The sequence below is a fragment of the Oryzias latipes genome, chromosome 5 (assembly GCF_053564925.1).
Source record: "Oryzias latipes strain Hd-rR chromosome 5, Olatipes_Hd-rR_3.1".
In the NCBI taxonomy this organism is placed as follows: domain Eukaryota; kingdom Metazoa; phylum Chordata; class Actinopteri; order Beloniformes; family Adrianichthyidae; genus Oryzias; species Oryzias latipes.
Window position 1 is genome coordinate 31,277,117 of NC_136241.1, and position 13,987 is coordinate 31,291,103.

The 13,987-nt window shown below is 39.6% G+C and overlaps 1 protein-coding gene across 3 annotated transcripts in view; it reads left to right on the forward strand.

The window, feature by feature from the left end:
* ppfia4 (PTPRF interacting protein alpha 4) overlaps positions 1-13,987 on the forward strand; it is a 71,938-nt gene that overhangs the window by 43,437 nt on the left and 14,514 nt on the right. For all 3 annotated transcript variants that reach the window (XM_023955235.2, XM_023955234.2, XM_078947718.1), the window contains exons 3-14: positions 5,571-5,672; positions 5,778-5,942; positions 6,394-6,468; positions 7,238-7,309; positions 8,384-8,605; positions 8,725-8,859; positions 9,391-9,525; positions 9,643-9,726; positions 10,437-10,568; positions 10,686-10,748; positions 11,790-11,881; positions 11,961-12,090. In XM_023955235.2, coding sequence (XP_023811003.1) covers positions 5,571-5,672; positions 5,778-5,942; positions 6,394-6,468; positions 7,238-7,309; positions 8,384-8,605; positions 8,725-8,859; positions 9,391-9,525; positions 9,643-9,726; positions 10,437-10,568; positions 10,686-10,748; positions 11,790-11,881; positions 11,961-12,090 — 1,407 coding nt within the window. The remainder of the gene's footprint in view (positions 1-5,570; positions 5,673-5,777; positions 5,943-6,393; positions 6,469-7,237; positions 7,310-8,383; positions 8,606-8,724; positions 8,860-9,390; positions 9,526-9,642; positions 9,727-10,436; positions 10,569-10,685; positions 10,749-11,789; positions 11,882-11,960; positions 12,091-13,987) is intronic.

The window sequence follows — 13,987 nt, forward strand, 5'->3', positions numbered from 1 at the left end:
TATTCGTTCCTTATCCTGTCTAACCTGGTCACTCCTAAGGACAACCTCAACATCTTCATCTCCGCTACCTCCATCTCAGCCTCTTGTCTCTGTCTCACTGCTACCGTCTCCAACCCATAGAGCAGAGCTGGTCTCACCACTGTCTTGTACACCTTTCCTTTGAGTCTTGCTGACACTCTTCTGTCACACAACACTCCTGACACTTTCCTCCAACCGCTCCAACCTGCCTGCACTCGCCTCTTCACCTCTTTTCCACACTCCCCATCACACTGAACTGTTGACCCCAAGTACTTAAACTCCTGCACCTTCTTCACCTCAGCCCCCTGTAACCTAACGCTTCTACCTTGATCCCTCTCATTCAGACACATGTATTCTGTCTTACTATGACTGACCTTCATGCCTCTTCTTTCCAGAGCAAACCTCCACCTCTCTAGCTGTTCCTCCACCTGCTCTCTACTCTCACTGCAGATTACAATGTCATCCGCAAACATCATTGTCCAGGGAGATTCCTGTCTTACCTCGTCTGTCAGCCTGTCCATCAGCATAGCAAACAAAAAAGGACTCAAAGCTGATCCTTGGTGTAGTCCCACCTCCACCTTGAACTCCTCTGTCTGACCTACAGCACATCTCACCACCGTCATACTTCTCTCATACATGTCCTGAACTACTCTGACATACTTCTCTGCCACTCCAGACGACCTCATACAGTACCACAGCTCCTCCCTCGGCACCCTGTCATACGCCTTCTCTAAATCTACGAACACACAATGCAGCTCCTTCTGACCTTCTCTGTACTTTTCCATCAACATTCTCAAAGCAAAAATGGCATCAGTGGTGCTCTTACGGGGCATGAAACCATACTGCTGCTCACAAATCTCCACCTCTTTCCTAAGCCTGGCTTCTACTACTCTTTCCCACAGCTTCATTGTGTGGCTCATCAACTTTATTCCTCTATAGTTGCTGCAGTTCTGCGTGTCACCCTTGTTCTTAAAGATCGGAACCAGAACGCTTCTCCTCCATTCCTCAGGCATCTTCTCACTCTCTAGAATCCTATTGAACAACCTCGTTAGAAATTCCACTGCTGTCTCTCCTAAGCACTTCCATACCTCCACAGGTACGTCATCAGGACCAACGGCCTTTCCGCTCTTCATCCTTTTCAGAGCCTTCCTAACCTCATCCTTTCCAATCTCTGCTACTTCCTGCTCCACATCAACCACATCTTCCTCCCTTCTTTCCCTGTCATTTTCCACGTTCATCAGCTCCTGAAAATACTCCTTCCATCTTTTTTGTATACTCTCCTGGGTTGTTAGCACCTTTCCGTCTCTGTCCTTAATCACCCTTATCTGTTGCACGTCCTTCCCATCTCTGTCTCTCTGTCTGGCTAGCCTGTACAAGTCCTTCTTTCCTTCCTTTGTGTCTAGCCTGTCATATAGCTCATCGTAAGCTTTCTGTTTGGCCTTTGCCACCTCTCTTTTCACTCTACGCTGCGCTTCCTTGTACTCCTGTCTACCTTCCTCAGTCCTTTCTACATCCCACTTCCTTTTAGCCAACCTCTTCCTCTGGACGCAGTCCTGTACTTCCTCATTCCACCACCAAGTGTCTTTACCGTCTTTCCTCTTTCCAGATGACACACCTAGCACCTTCCTACCTGTTTCCCTGATAATCTCTGCTGTAGTTTCCCAGTCATCTGGAAGCTCATCCTGACCACCCAGGACCTGTCTCAACTTCTGCCTAAATTCCTCACAAGTTTCTTCATTCTGTAGCTTCCACCACTTGGTCTTCTTTTCTGTTTTCCCTCTCTTCTTCTTCCTGGCCTCCAGAGTCATCTTACACACCACCATGCGGTGCTGTCTGGCTACACTCTCTCCTACCACCACTTTGCAGTCAATAACCTCTCTCAAATGACCTCGTCTACATAGGATGTAGTCCACCTGAGTACTCCTACCTCCACTTCTGTATGTCACTCTATGTTCCTCTCTCCCTGGACAGTCTTCTATGACACACTAAACAAAATCTTTTTTATTACTTTTCTGGACAGATGTTGATGCATTTTATTGAAGACATTACGTTTTTTGGTTTTAAGACAACTTGTTTCCTTACATCATGATTGTCTTTTATGTTGATGCAGAAAGAGATGAGGTGATAAAACAATGATGTAAATAAATGCAGGTTACATGTGTGCATTTCAGCCATTTCTGTAGGGGCGACAGTGGCTCAGGTGGTTGAGCGGGTCGTCCAATGATCGAAGGGTTGGCGGTTCGATCCCCGCTCCCACCAGCCAAAATGTCGTTGTGTCCTTGGGCAAGACACTTCACCCTCCTTGCCTCCAGTGTGGCCCCACTGGTGTGTGAATGCGCATGATTGATCCCGGTGATGGTCAGAGGGGCCGTAGGCGCGAAATGGCAGCCACGCCTCTGTCAGTCTGCCCCAGGGCAGCTGTGGCTACAACAGTAGCTTACCATCACCAAGTATGAATGAGGAGTGAATGAATAATGGACATAATGTAAGCGCTTTGGGTGTCTTGAAAAGCGCAGATAAATCCAATCCATTATTATTATTATTATAATCACCCTTCCCGTCATCTATCTATTACACTTGCTCTGGATTCACATGAATTGAATAAATAAGTACTCAAAAATGCAATTTTAAGCCTAATTTTCTTTATGTATCTCCCCCATCATCAAAAAAAGTACCACAAGAATAAAAACCAAATACATGATTTTGAGTGAGTCTTTAAATTTTTAACACCAAATCTTTTCAAGTGTTTTTGGGTGTAAGCCTTTTATACGCGTTTGAAGAAGAGCAGAATCCCAACTATTGGGTGTTATGTTGTCTTTGTGTGGCTCGTATGTTTGGGTGGATTCAAGATAATTACAGTTAGCATAAAATATTCAGTTCCTATATGAACTTATGATTAATAGAAGTTTAAAATGAATAAAAGCATCGAAGTATCTTATGGTAGCTTTTCAAAATAAAAAACCTTAAGCTCTTTTCCAACATAAAGTTGCAAAAATATAAGTTTACTTCTTAAAGAATGAAAATATATTGTTCCCCAGCACATGTATAATATTATTTGCTTGCTTTTTAAATGTTGGTGAGGAAGGCTGGTGTACAAGTCATTAGTTCTTGCCTGTAACATTTTTTCCACATTTTTAGAGGTAGGAGATATCATGTTTTAATATTGATGAGGTAATGTATATTTTTCCATTTCATCTTTTTCTTGATGGCCCTATGTCTAGAAGTTTTTAAATATTTAGAACAGGCAGGGGCATCACATCTGGCATGGCAAGACTTTTAAAATATTGGAAATGAGAATTTCTCACTGAAGACTCAAGTATTCTTTTCTTAGGATGATTGTTTCTTAGGCTCCAGTTTTGTTGCAGCTTAGAAAAGCTGACATTTTACTCTTTAGATTGGTCGGAAGGGGCTGAGTAAGACTTGCAGGGTGCTTCACAATTTTAAAATATTGCCTTGTGTCTAAGCAAATGTTTATCTTTAAGTGCTTCAAGATTTCTGCAAGACAAAAACAGAGCAAGCAGTTTTTAATGTTTTGGATTTTTTTTGTGACAAGAGTGCTGCAGGCAAAACCTCTGAGTACTAATCTCGAGCACTACTGAATATCAGTTTCAGAGTCTCACTTTGTGGACATTCAAGCTCTGCTAAGGAGGAGATTTTGTCTTTAAATGTCCAAAAAGCCTCCCTGCACACAAATAAATTCCCCAACAAAGTGATTCAGCTTTGCTTTGATGGACTAGTTTATTACAGAGTTGTCAGCTTCATAAACTGTAAGGAAACAAGCAAACAACTGATAAAAGCTTCCACTGCTCTATTCTTTCAACCTGTTAAAGTTAATGGGGCAACCTATTAACAATTCCCAAGGAGCATTAAATGTCTATCAATATGTGGTTTGTGAAGGTATGTAAAGGATACTGCCCTTCTAAGCAGCATACTAGAACTCTGTAGTTCTACAGTATTAAATGTTTTTATTTATTTATTTTGAACCGATAAAATTAAAAAATAAACTAAAAATAAAATAACAATCAATTATGGTCAAAAATGTTTTAAAAAAGAAAATGAAAAAAAAAAATCAATGAATCCATATGTCTAAAGGTCTGTTTAACACTCTGAAATGCACTGGTGAAATTAGCCTTTGTTTTTTGTTTTTTCTTACAGTATCTTACTAGATTGATTGATTTAAATGTTCTAAATTTCTCTCAGAGCTGTCAGACATTCATGCAGCTTCACTTCAAGGAATACTTACTCAACTTTTGTCTCCAAAAGTGACAGTAATGACTTGTAATAAGGTTTTCAACTTCCTTGCATAAGTCGCACATGGACATTTGTATGCTTAAAGAACAAAACGTTTCCCATATCAATTATTGAATCAACTTTAGGAAATCATCTTAAAGCAGTTCTCAGATTTGTTTCTATGACATAAAAATGTCACAAATGACACAGATAAGCAAAATACAAAAAAACAATAATCCACCATTCTGGGTGTGAACTGCATGCTACCTTTGGGTGAATCCAGGCCATCTTAAGCATTATTTTTTCCAGGAGCTGCAGTATTCATGCAATACCAGATCATTGTTATTTTAGCTGAAAATCAATGTCAATTTTTTTCTTACTAGTTGCAAAATGTTGCAGTTCAGGAAGAAACTGACTTATATTAAATGGTGTATACTTGTATAGTGCTTTTCTACTATATGTGCTTTTACAGTCACTGACCCATTCACCCAGTCACGCACACATTCACACACTAGTGGCCACTCTGCTGCCAAACACAGGTGCCTGCCTACCACCAGAGGCAAGGTGGGGTTCAGTGTCCAAGGCGGGAATTGAACCTGCAACCTTACGATCATGGGTTGACCGCCCTGCCGCTGCCCCACAGCCGCCCGTATTAACTCTTACATTTACCTTTTATTATTAAGTATCATTGCCTGATAAATTATGATAATTATTATTAAAATATACATTTTTGTTTTTAGAGATTTAAGAAATAATACCCTAAATCACGAAGTCTGTGCTTTTTTGTGGTTTTGTGTTGTAACGCTCAAAACCACTGCTTTTCATTTACAGACTAAAGAATTTTTCTAAAAAAATAAAAATAAGACAAGATATGATAGGAATCTCAATTCCTAAAATCAATTTATCCTGTGGCTGTGTTATGGTAGAATCCCTCCATGCCCAGGAGGAAAAGTTGGCATCGTTGGCATCGTCAGGTCCCCCCCCCAGTGGCACACATATAAATGCAGATCAAATTCTGCGGTGCAATTCTGGACCCCGCTAGGTTGTGGAGTGTGCTTCCTCCAAGATTGTCTTATCGCAGGTTCACAGGAAACACTTTATCTCTCACAGGTACAGACTCTCCAGACTTTGTCTTACTAGCCTAAACTGTCATTTATTTAAGTTTGGCCTGTTGTCAAAGGCAGATAAAACCCCTCAAACTCATCATGGAAGATGCTTTATTGCTCTCAGGCCACAAAATAAACTGACCACATCCTGGTGTAGCCAAAATGTTGATCCCTGAGCTTATTGACCTGTGTGTGGGTGTCTTTGTCTCTGTGTAGGAGTTTGCTACTCTGACAAAGGAACTAAACATATGCCGGGAGCAGCTGCTGGAAAAAGAGGAGGAGATATCTGAGCTGAAAGCTGAGAGGAATAACACCAGGGTATGTGTATGCATGCATCTATGCAAATGTGCAGCCACGCTGATGAAAAAATGCATCATGTTTGAATTGAATATCTGGTTTGGTGGTGCTTGTATGGCGCTGCAGCTGTTGCTGGAGCACCTGGAGTGTCTGGTGTCGCGTCACGAGCGCAGTTTGAGGATGACGGTGGTGAAACGACAGGCACCCCCACCATCTGGAGTCTCCAGCGAGGTGGAGGTCCTCAAAGCTCTGAAGTCACTGTTTGAACACCACAAGGCTCTGGATGAAAAGGTTAGCTTACGCTCCCCATGTCTCAAGTCGGCTCTCGCGAATAAATTGAGAGGAAACATCTGCCTCATTGGGGAGTTTCAATACGTTGCATTTCCATCATGTACACAATTCTGTGTCCATGTTTGTTCTCTAACGGCAAAGAACGGCTGTCCTCCTTCACTGTTTAATTGGGAACTAGTCAATTTTCTTGTTTGTTTTCTGGCTGATAGGTTGTTAATGAAGCTCATTACTCTCTTAGTGTCAGCGTAAAAGCTCTCCAAAGAGTTTTAAAAGTAAAGCGAATGGAGAAAGTGAGCAGAGGACTGTTTACAGAAAGACATTATTGTATTTATGCCTTTGAAAGGAAGCCAAATGAAGCGACAGATGCGTTGAAAACATGCAGAACATAGTTGTTATTCTCCCAGTGCTCTTGACAGCACATAGTGTCAAACGTCCCCCTTGTGTTTGTCAGGTTCGGGAAAGACTTCGGGTTGCTCTGGAGAGGGTGGCCACCCTAGAGGGACAGTTAGCAGCTGCCACACAAGAGGTGAGGTATTTGTCTGCATTTATATCTCTATATGGTAAATTCCACATCTGCTGGACTACCTGGAGTCTTTGGGTAATCTGCTGGATTCTTTAAAAGCAGATGTTCTCAACCTGTGTGTGCACCAATCATCATAAAAATGATGTCCAAATACACAATATTAAAAACAAAAATGCCAAGAAACAAATTAAAAAAAAACAAAATAAAACTTTGATGTGCTGCACACTCATTCATATCAATTTGTCATCTTTCATTCTCTTCCATTCGATCTAAATGTGTTTTTCACATTTAGCTTTATCTTGCAGGCTTGAAAGAGTCGTTGTTTTCATCTTCCTGACCTCTTTTCATAAATGATGAATGGCTACTTGGCTCTGAAACAATGATTGATGAATGCATGGTAGCCCTTTACTACTATTTTTATAAGATAACACTTTTTTATGAAAAAGACTAATAACAATTTACTGTACTATGTTTTGCCGCACAAAGTATCCTACATTTTCAAATTCCCGTGTAGTTTTGTCACCTCTGTAATTTAGCTTTAGTCATTTTCAAACCATAAAGTTAACCAAATTTAACTGGTTATAGTTTTTAGAAGACAAATCGCTCAATGAAGTGAGGTTTACAGTTTTTATCAGTGTGTTTTTTAGTTGTACTTTTGCAAAAATATAAAGTATTTAAAAATATACTGGTGAAAAAGGTTTTTTAAGCAAAAATAAAATAAAATGAATGTTTTTGTTGCCTAATATACATTTGCTTGAATTATACTTTGCAGTTGAGCATGGTGAGGCAAAGGAAGGAGGGTGACTCAGGGGATCGGACCGACGGATGTAAACCTACATGGAAGGTCTTTCCAGGGTTTTTTTTTTTTTTTGCCCTCTGTTTTATTTTATGTCACTAAATATCTTTTCTTGCCTTTTATTTCTTTATTGTCTTATGGATCCATCCCCTCACTGAAGGCAGTACAATGTAGTATGTAAAAAAAACGATAGAAAGGATAAATCTCTTTGTGACTTTAGGTTGAGCTAATTAAGGATGACTGACCATCAGTGATGATCTGAGATCATTATAAATAGAATTTGCATTTTCATATGTGCTTTTATGAGCACACCAAAGGAGAACATGGAGATTCAAATGAGGCGCTGCTAACTTTTACTGCCCACTCTGTCCCAGGTGGATTGTTTAATTAAAGCCCTTGAAATATGTGTACTTTGAACTGCAAGGAGCAAAGAAACATCAAAACAACAACAAGTCTAAAAGCACACACAGAGAGACACGTGTGTGCAGGAATCTTACCTCTATTCTTTAATCTAGGTCACTAAACAAGTCTAAATCAGCTTTCCAAAGGCTGATACCCTTTGCTTAAAGCAACCTTAACATGTCCAGATTCCCTCTTTGCAAAGAAGACCAGAGTGAAGTTCCTAATAATGTTTTTTAAATATTCTAAATTCAAGGTATGAGCATCAGTACAATTTGTACATGTGTGCATGGAGATGCATGGGAATGTTAAAGGTAAAATTGGCTGAACTGACTAAATGAAATCACACGTGGCTGGACATGAAGCAAGACAACAGATGTTTGCCTCAGCTCAGCTTTTAAACTCTGGAAGATTGGTCTGAGGAGCACAGGCTGAGCTTGTGACAAGAGTCCAAAACTGACCCTCTATTTTGGGATGTCAGCATCTCATGCAAGTGTTTTAAGACAGTCATTGTAGCTCAGGAAATGTTGGCAGTTTGAGTCGTGGCCACGACAGTCTAAATTTCATAGCTACCTCAGAGAAAACACTTAACCCAACCCAGTTTTTCCCTCTGTATAGCTACACATGTGTGAAAATGTATCTGTATGTGTAAGAAGACAGAAGAGTGTAAATGTGTCAGGCTAGATTCAGAAATAAAATCACTGTACCATCTTATCTCCATAGAGATTGCCCAATGGCTCCATAGATGCTCACGATGACGGAAGTCGGGTGTCTGAGCTTCAGGAACTGCTTGACCGGACCAATAAGGAGTTGGCGGAGAGTCGTAAGCAATCCGCCGCGCTCAACGCCCGCATGGCCGAGCTGGAGGTGGAGCTTGCCAATGCCCGTCGAGAGTTGAGTCGTAATGAGGAGCTGTCAATCAAGCAACAGAGGGAGCAACGAGAGGTGAGATCAGAACATGGGCAAATGAGAGTTCTGGTAACACTTTGGGAATGCAAAATACTTTCTAACTTGTGTCTCCAGAGGCTTGATTACAATTTTTCATTGTGTTGCCACATCTGTAGAGAGAAGATATGGAAGAAAGGATAACAACATTAGAAAAGCGCTACCTGGCTGCTCAGCGGGAAACCACACACATCCATGACCTCAACGACAAACTGGAGAATGAGCTGGCCACCAAGGACTCCCTGCACAGACAGGTAGCCCAGATCTGCACTCTCAAAGCTCTGGGTAGGAATGAGAAGCTCTTTTAGTGCCTCACCATATGAACATCAGTTATGATTTCAGCAATTTAAAGATATTCATATATTTTCTTCAGAAAAATAAACAAAAAGTCACCTTTATTATTCAAAAGAGGACAATTCCGAGATGGGAATATCTCTACTTTGTATAAGTTTTCTAAAATCGTATATTTTTTTATCATTAAATGGTGTGAATTTGAGGTTATGAACGTGGTAATCCCTTTCAAGATTTGACATCTGACAGTTTGCAAAAATACATTTAGAAGCAGACAAAGTGATAATCGTGTGAGCTGTAAAGACCTCCAGCTCAGCTTCATCTACAGTTCAGGTTCTGCATTTATCTCTGCAAGGAAAACGCCTGCACCATCCATCCTTTATGCTCCTTTTGACTTTACATCCTGCTACTCACAGACTCGACTTCAGTAAGAACACCTCTGTTGCGAAATAAACGGTGTCCTTCCTTTTCTGTGACTGTTTCCCATGTGTCAGAGTGAGGAAAAGGTGCGCCAGCTGCAGGAAATGCTGGAGTTGGCAGAGCAGAGGTTGGCTCAGACCATGAGGAAGGCTGAGACACTGCCAGAGGTGGAAGCTGAACTGGCACAGAGAGTTGCAGCCCTCTCCAAGGTAGCATGCAGAAGGGCTGCTGTTGACTTTTTGTTTATGTTTTTTAATAAGTACTAATCAGAATATGTCATAGTCCTAATTTTGTTGATTGAAGTTGGAATATGTTTCCCCCTGCAGGCTGAGGAGCGGCATGGCAACGTTGAGGAGAGGCTTAGACAGCTGGAGTCACAACTGGAAGAGAAGAACCAAGAGCTAGGAAGGGTGTGTGTGTTTTTGTGTGTGTGTGCACCAGCCCTGAAGGGTAAGACTGACCTCTCACAATGATGTGTCTGTGTGGTTGATGCTCCACATTAGCTGGACGTCTTGACTTTTTCCTCTGTAGTCCTTGATGCATACACATGTAGACAAAAAGAAAAGCCCACATTTAGGAGGAGTTTGTATTTTCCCAGTGCATTGTTGCATGAATTTGAACCATATCCTCAGATCGTGCAGGGTCACCCCCCAACCTCCCTCTGTATAAGACTGATTGGCTGCTATCTTTAGACTCTGAATAATTCACGCATGGCTAATTTCTCTCTCTGTTTCTCTCTCTGAGATCTTATGACTATATTTAGTCATGGAGAAGCTTTTGGAGGATGCACATGTGTTTGTGTGTCATTTGTTAATATGAGTTTACTCCTGCATAAATATTAAGTGCAGCATTTACAAAGGACGTGAAACCCCTTTTCCGTAATGACATAAATGATTTTAATTACTTTCATTCTCACTGTGAGAATCATTGTTGGCCAAAAAGACCTTCATATGGCAGCTGGTGATCCAGAGCCAAATGCAGGCTTTATCCTTTAATCCCTATTGAGATGCTTGATTAGTAGCATGAATACACCCACATGGAGTTAGTTACAAGTAGAAAATGTGATGAGGACATTGCCCTGATCTGTGTTTTTTTTTTTCTTTTTCTTTATGCACATCAGGCTCGACAGAGAGAGAAAATGAATGAAGAGCACAACAAGCGTTTATCCGACACCGTAGATCGGCTGCTAACCGAGTCCAACGAACGCCTGCAGCTTCATCTGAAAGAGCGCATGGCTGCCCTGGAAGACAAGGCAAGGCCTGTGCTCATTCTCACCTGAACTGTTCTTGCTCTTTGTTTTTGACTCACGAGCCAAAACGCACCTTAACCCACAAAAGTCCGTCATGACTCTTTCTTCTTTTCTGTTTAGAACGCCCTCATTCAGGATCTCGAAAACTGCCAAAAACAGCTTGAGGAGTTCCACCACACCAGGGTGTGTGAAGCTTTATTAAATTAATTCTACTTCTCATGTCACAAAATAATCAATGGAATAAAAGCACATTAATGTAAGCTACACCAGCGCTTCAGAGTCCACAAAACCTCTTAAATCTTTACTTTACTTTTCTATAAATCATTGGAGCTGATTTAAATAGTCTTGCAGATCTCCACTGAGCCTAAGATCAGAGCTTTCTGTTACGTGTGTCAGTGGGTGGACTCATGGATGGAGCAGAATTCCTGCCAAAGCTTTTCTTGATCCAAACGCTGAAAAGAAATCTTTCCAAAAGCTGCTAATTAGCTAGTAACTTGGAGTGGTAAAAATTACTTTAAGCCAGAAAGAGAAATACTTTTACTAATATATATATATTATGATGTAGCTGCTTGAATGTGTTTTGCAGTGTAAAAAACACTAAGTGATCAGAAAAGTAAAAAAGTTATAAATACAGTCTATTCAATTGTACCTCCACTGACCCTCTTTTCATTTGGAAACCAAGGAAACTGGTCTAAAAGATATTTTTACTTCTTTGGTGACAATTTTCATATTTATCTCAGCCAAGCAGATGCTATTAAACTCAAGTAGAAGTGTTTTTAAATATTTGTTTTTTGCACTGCTCTGTTTTCTCAAATGCCGAGAAAATTTGAAATATTCAAATATGTTTAAAAAAAAGATCAATTTTTATTTTACCTTTGGAGTTTTTTATTTAATAATTTAGCTGCTGGATATTTTTTGTGTCCATTTTCAAAACAAAAAGATAATGATCTAAAACAGTCCTTCACTCTTACATACAAAGCCTTTTTTTCCACATCCTGCAATGGAGATGCTGCGCAAAATATATGGTTGTACATTGTGAACTTGGAGTTTATAATAATTAATTAAACTTTATTAAAGGTAAAAAAATATATATACACACATATATATATATATATATATATATATATATATATATATATATATATATATATATATATATATATATATATATATATAGTTTAATTTTAGGTTTATCCCAATAACTAATATCATCTTCTTCCTCAGGAACGGCTGATTGGAGAGATTGACAAACTGAGAAATGAGATTGATCATTTGAAACGCCGCAGTGGGGCATTTGGAGATGGAAGTCATCCTCGGTACACACAAGCCTTTTTGAACTGCTGTTAGAATTCACACTGTACTGATGGGAAAATGCTTTATGCTCGCTTACGACAGATCTCATTTGGGGAGCTCCAGCGACCTCCGCTTCTCTGTAGTGGAGGGTCAGGATGGCCACTACAGCACAACTGTGATCAGGCGCGCACAAAAAGGCAGACTTTCAGCGCTAAGAGATGACCCAAACAAGGTAAGGACTTTATTTTAGACAAGCCCCAGAAATACTGCTATTTCTCCCAGGTACAGGTTGATCAAAAAGCTGCAATTTGACTTTAAAGATTAATACTTTTGGTCAATCGATTTAACAAATAAGACTCATATTTTCTTTGGAACCACTTTACATGGATTAAAATATTTCAAGCCTTTACTTCCTGTAATCTTAAAGATTAAGGTATATGTTTGGAAAACCCAAAGGTCTGTGTTTGTGAAAATTAGATTTCGGTTGTCTGATTTATTGTATCACATCCTACTCAGTTTATTAACTTAAAACATCTGCAATGGTTTCCTGAGTCTCTAAATTGCCCATCATGAAGACTACTGTTGGTTTGATATTTGTCTAGAAGACAGTCATCGACTCCCTTCACACAGAAGACACGCCTTAAAAGCAGGTTGTTCACAGAGTGCTGCATCCGAGCATATCACCAGAAAACTAAGAGGAAGGAAAGGTGAAAGTAAGGAAAGGTGTGGAAGGAGGAGGTGCACCAGCAACAAGGATGACCACAACCATGATAAGACTGTCAAGTTAAACCATACATATGGGGGTCTATAGATGTGCATATGAATGCAAATAATGTGTCAAACTCAGTTCTGAATGCTGTGAATATTTCTGAGTTGTGGTCTACTTATTGTGTTATTGTTATAATTACAAAAAACACAATAAAAATTCAAGTTTAAAGCTAAATCCATTCGGGAATTTAGAGGAAAATGTATAGAAGGGAGATGCTGCTGGAATCAGAGCATCAAGAGCCACACAGACAAATTCTAGACAATGTATATAAAAATGTTGCATTCTTATTCAGCCACTTCTGAACCAGGGATGTCAGAAGTTTCTTACCTGGACCAAGGCGATAAAGAATTGGACTTCTGCTCAAAGTCCTCTTTGAAGATGAAAGTAAAGTTTTCGTTTTATTTTGAAATTGAGATCCAAGAATCTGGAGAAAGAGTGGAGAGGCAGGGAATCCACACTGCTTGGAGGTCCGTCTAAAGAATTCTATAGTTGATGATGCTTTGGAATGCCATGTCATCAGCGAGTGTTGCTCACTGTGTTTTCTAAAGTCTATAGTTAATGCAACCATTTAGCAGGAAGAACTTATGTAGATGCTGATTTTATTTCCCAAATCAAAGCCCAAACAGCACTGAACGCTTGGAAAATAACATACAGGTAGTCATAGGACTACCTTACTTTTTTGTTTGGTCAGATATGATATTCTAATTTTCAAGATACATTTTTGGTGGTTTTCCTTATCTGTAGACTGCACTCATGAGGATTACATAAAAAAGGGTTGAATTATTAATATATTTTTTACCTATTTACCTATTTGTTTACCTATTTTATATAATAACTAACATGTTGTTGTAATGCTAAGCAATTGCAAAGGAAATCTTTTATTATAGCTTTGTTATGCTTGAATAATAAACATTAGTTTACTGCTCGCTAATTGTATTTAAAAATACACTTAGTAATGAACCAACTTTTTCCTAATATTATACATTTTTTAAATCCAGTTGTATTTATTCTCATCAGCACCTACAAAACAGCAAGAAATATCACATTCAAACTTTTGTAATCACATCCAGTTCTTCCCCTATCGGTGCCAAATCTAGGTCCATGTCTGCTTTTCCAGTAAGTGTCAGTGCTTGGCTGTGTGTGATGGTCTTCATTCTAACTTCCCATTCTCTACTAACCACTATGTCTTCCTGTCTTTTTCACCTGCTGCTGGACATGATGTGTGATGTAAGTTTCCTGTTCATCCATTTCTTCTTCTAACTGCCCAAACACAAGGGTCATTTTTTTTACATGTCCGCATTTATTGAGAATCAGTTCAAATGCATGTCCAGGTAGAGGATTAAAAAGTGTGTCTTTGTGC